The 4,186-nt window shown below is 45.4% G+C and overlaps 1 protein-coding gene across 1 annotated transcript; it reads right to left on the bottom strand.

Moving 5' to 3' along the window:
• Positions 1–208: 208 nt before the first annotated feature.
• Positions 209–2,764, bottom strand: fjx1 (four-jointed box kinase 1). The gene has a single exon (XM_053485590.1). The coding sequence runs from the start codon at positions 2,533–2,535 to the stop codon at positions 1,318–1,320; it is 1,218 nt and encodes a 405-aa protein (XP_053341565.1). The 5' UTR covers positions 2,536–2,764; the 3' UTR covers positions 209–1,317.
• Positions 2,765–4,186: the final 1,422 nt, after the last annotated feature.

The following is a 4,186-nucleotide window of genomic DNA, read 5'->3' as shown; positions in this document are numbered from 1 at the left end:
ACTGAAATTGCACTGCACTGTGTATGCCCTGCCTCTAATGTGTGCTATGAAGAAAGGAGCCTTATATGAATTATGAAATGAATCGAGTTATTGAGAATATGGCATTGCATTGTCACAATAGGGCCAGTGTATACTGTAAAACTGAGAAAAACAACTTTTAAAACATCTCTTCTGCGTAGGGAGAGAAGACTTCACACAAATGCTGTAGTGTTTAACATAGTGAAACACTTTGGTTTCACTAGATTTAATGGCATGTAAAAATGACACATTTTTAATATAAAAAAGAACTGGAATGTTATCACATATCGTGATTTAAATTAGTTAAATAGAAGTCAGAGTTCACAAAGTAAAATCCCACAACACATTTTGAATTCAATGCACATCCCACCACTTCATTAAGGCCATGATGAAATTGTGAAGCTATGGAGGATTATCAAAGATGTCCTTTTATATAAATCACTGACCTTTCAGCAGTTTGAATATAACCATTTCACCACACTCTGCAAAGTGATTGATGGAAAAAAACTGAAGTAGTGTGACTAAATTACAGGTAATTTTAGAAACATGTTATTCTGAATGTAACCTGTTTATCAAGTACAATAGTCCAATAAATAGTGATTTATCCATCCAGTACAGAGTATTGCCTTTTGGCCTGATACTGTTTAAAATGCTGGATCAAATCTGGCTAGATCATATTTGATGCATTTTATCATCTAAGCCACTGATGTATTTTACAGCATATTTCACTGGCCTAAGACAGACAGACCTTGCAATAAACATAGGACACAACATGTCATAAAATGCACTGCCATCACATTTAACATGTTTCACATAACTTGGCAACAAAACCTTGCAGAACTCTTCAGGGTAGGACCATCATTGGGGACCTTTCTAAACAAATGTGTCTATTCTAAATGTAAATACTGGGATTAGTGCATCCCTATTAATAAAAGACAAAAAGAAATGACAGAAGCAGCATACATCAGCACTTGGGTCTGTCTCCAGTGTGTTCATGACAAACTTTCATCAAGAATCGTTCTATCACAAGCAATATGCATTGTGTTTCCTGTTAAATTAAGACTTTTAAAAATGAAAAGTATTCGCATATACAAAAAGAAGAGTAGCCTAGTTAGCCACATTTAAAGGTTTGTCCCTACAAGAGGTAGCTAGTCCAGATATTCAGAAGTCACACTGAACACAGTTCACGGGTCGCGTGGTGGAATGGTCACCTTGGTAACTAGCAATCCTTATCCATACTAATGTGATAGCATGATCCACGCGAGGGAGAAAAAATAAACAAACAGAAAGACAAAAACGTTACAGTTTTTCGTGCTTATCTTTACAGTGCAAAATATGCTCATGAATTCTGTCTATCCTGTCCTGCAGTATCCTGGCGTGCTCGTCGGACAGGAAGCCGAGCTCAGGCGCTAAAGGCTCGCTGTCCCGGTAGAGCTGCAGCAGGCGCGCGCGCGTGTCCCTCCGCCGATGCAGCTCCGCCACGCGCCGCGCTGTTTTCCTCCTGAACACACACACAGAGCCGAGCGCCGCGCTGTGATACTTCTCCCACATATCCAGCACGCGGTAGCCGTGCACTAGTCCAGCCTCGTTGTCGATGAAGACCAAGCTGCCGCGAGGAGTCCTGAGCAGGTTGCTCGCGTCTCTCTCCATGGCTTTGGCGTCCCACTGCAGGCTGAACAGGTTGCTCACGAGCCGGTCGAAGTTGGCCGTGATGTAGTCGAACACAACCAGGTCGCTCCACTGCACCAGCTCGAGCAGCTCCGCTTTGGTTTTGCTTTGGAGTTCGGACTGGAGGGGTCGCACCCCGAGGCCGGAGCGGTGAAAAGGAGCAGGCACGTCTGCCGGGCTCAACTCGGCCACCCACTCGCTGAGGGACACCACGGCGCTCGGTGTCCACTGTAGCGCCTCCATGCGCCGCCTCACGTGCGTCCACTGCTCGCCGTCGAGGCGCAAAAGCGCGAGCGGCGGAACGTTAGTGATCCCCAGCAGAGCCGCTAGGTAATAAGACAGCGTTTCCCCTTGCACCTGCTCGGGGTTGATGCCGTAACGCACACACGCACGGGATCCGTCCGAGAAAGTGGCCAGCTGGTTGGACGTCCTGCCGCAGCCCGGCTCCAGGGACACCACACGGCCGCGGCGGACTCGCAGCCTCCACGCGCGCGCGTCTTCCTCCAGGAAACCCATCGCCATATCGTCCTCGAGATACTGACTCCAGAAGATCCCGTCCTCTAGGAATCGATCGGTTTGGTTTCTCTCACGCTCTGAGGAGTCAAACCGGCGTCCGTTATCTTCAACAGCGTCGCTATTGTTATGAACTGGGTGTAATCTGGAACCGGTCGGGACGGCGAGTAAAGCCCGAAAAGTTCCAGAAAGGTCCGGAGATGGGTCTGGAAAGGCGGGATAGACGTTACGCTTGTTCCTCTCCAGCCGCTTTTCCAACCCGCTCCAGAAGTGCAGAAGCCCTGCACAAGTGCAAAGCAGCAGCAGCGCCGCCAAGTTTGCCCACGCCGCCCTCATCTCTAACGGGTCCACCCGCCTCACAACCACTCACTCAGTCACTCCACTGCCTCCATTCCGTTCACGCGGCATTCCTGTCGGGCTCCTACAGTTCCGTGCGTGTATCTCCCAAGAACACAGCACGTGACACTGAACAGTGCCTTCATCCGGTCCGTATCAGACGCTGATGTGAGTGTGTTTCTGTGTATCTGGGTCGCAGATGTTCAGCGCGCGCTCTCTCTCTCGGTCTCCTCCTCCCTGCTAGTGACTGAGCCTGACTCCAGGCTGCTCCGCTCGAAGAAAGAGGCTTGGTCACGTGAGCAAGGGAACGCGCTTGTCAGCCAATCAAAGCGCGGGGATGGCTGGCACCGGCAGCAGAACTCCGGGTGCGACTCATAGCGGGGACCGGAGAGCTGTGTGCACTCTAATTACTCCAGTCATCAGTATGTCAGAGGAGTACACCAGCTAAGGAAGCGCACTAATCAGACACACCTGGTAGTGTCATAGTATAGGAATCCGACCCGAATACATGGAAGTTTATTTCACTATTTAAATACACATTTATATCCAAACCATTTCTCATTTCATATATCGTCAATAAAATGTGAAACGCACTCCTGACAATACAGGTACGCACTTCATGTATATGACTCAAACTGTATCTTATTCACATTTCTTTCAATAACACAGTGCCACATTTTACAATTTCGCCCTGTCCCAAATGGCGCTGTTGCGTTGGGCACGAGCCGGCGAAGTCCTCGAGGCGGCACTGTGTCCTATTTCTACTTTTAAGCTTCAAGAATTTGCTCACGAGCGCCCTCTATGCGTCCCTACCGCGCCCTTTGACCCGGCAGCGGACTGAGACCCAAAACCCTAAACAGACCCCAAAAACAGCAGATTGGGTATGAGCATACCATATAACTTATAAAACTTATATAAATCACTGAAGACATAATGTAAAATAAAGGAACTCAGAGGGGAACATAATTATATATATATATAATTATAATTTATTAAAGTAAATAAAGGAAGGTTCTACTAAGGCAGCTATTAGAAATTATAGATATGGGAAAACATTTCTCAAATTGGGCCCCTTATCCTCTCACACTCCAGCAACACCACACTTAGCTCTATAATACACCCCAGAACATTTTCTTGTACTTGGCCATTAGCCCGGTGACACATAAATGAAGTATTAACCTCCACTAAGGCATCCAGGACTTGCTCTGTTTTGCATACATAATCAATACGACTATAAGGCAAAAAGGTAATGTCAGTTATTTCTAAACACAGGAAGAGGAAATACTTTCAAATAAGTTTAAGTCAAAGTCAAAAGTCATACACAGTTATACACTACACAGTGAAACAAAACAATGTTCTTTCAGGACCATGGTGCTAGATAAAACAACACAGAACTACATATTATACAAGATTATGCATGACTAAAAAAAAAAAAACATCAAGGATACATAAGGATACATAAATGTGAAAGACAGTGTGCCAGACAGTGGGCACAGATAAAAGTAGTGCAGTGCCTACCGGTAGCCTACATAGTTCAGAAGAGATTAAAGTGTAAAAAAAAAAAAGAGAATAACAGTAAGACACTCGCTGTGTATATATATATATATATATATATATATATATATATATATATATATATATATATATATAT

The sequence above is a fragment of the Clarias gariepinus genome, chromosome 2, assembly GCF_024256425.1.
Source record: "Clarias gariepinus isolate MV-2021 ecotype Netherlands chromosome 2, CGAR_prim_01v2, whole genome shotgun sequence".
Lineage (NCBI taxonomy): Eukaryota > Metazoa > Chordata > Actinopteri > Siluriformes > Clariidae > Clarias > Clarias gariepinus.
The sequence above is the reverse complement of the archived record's forward strand: the minus strand, read 5'-3'. Positions and strand labels throughout refer to the sequence as shown.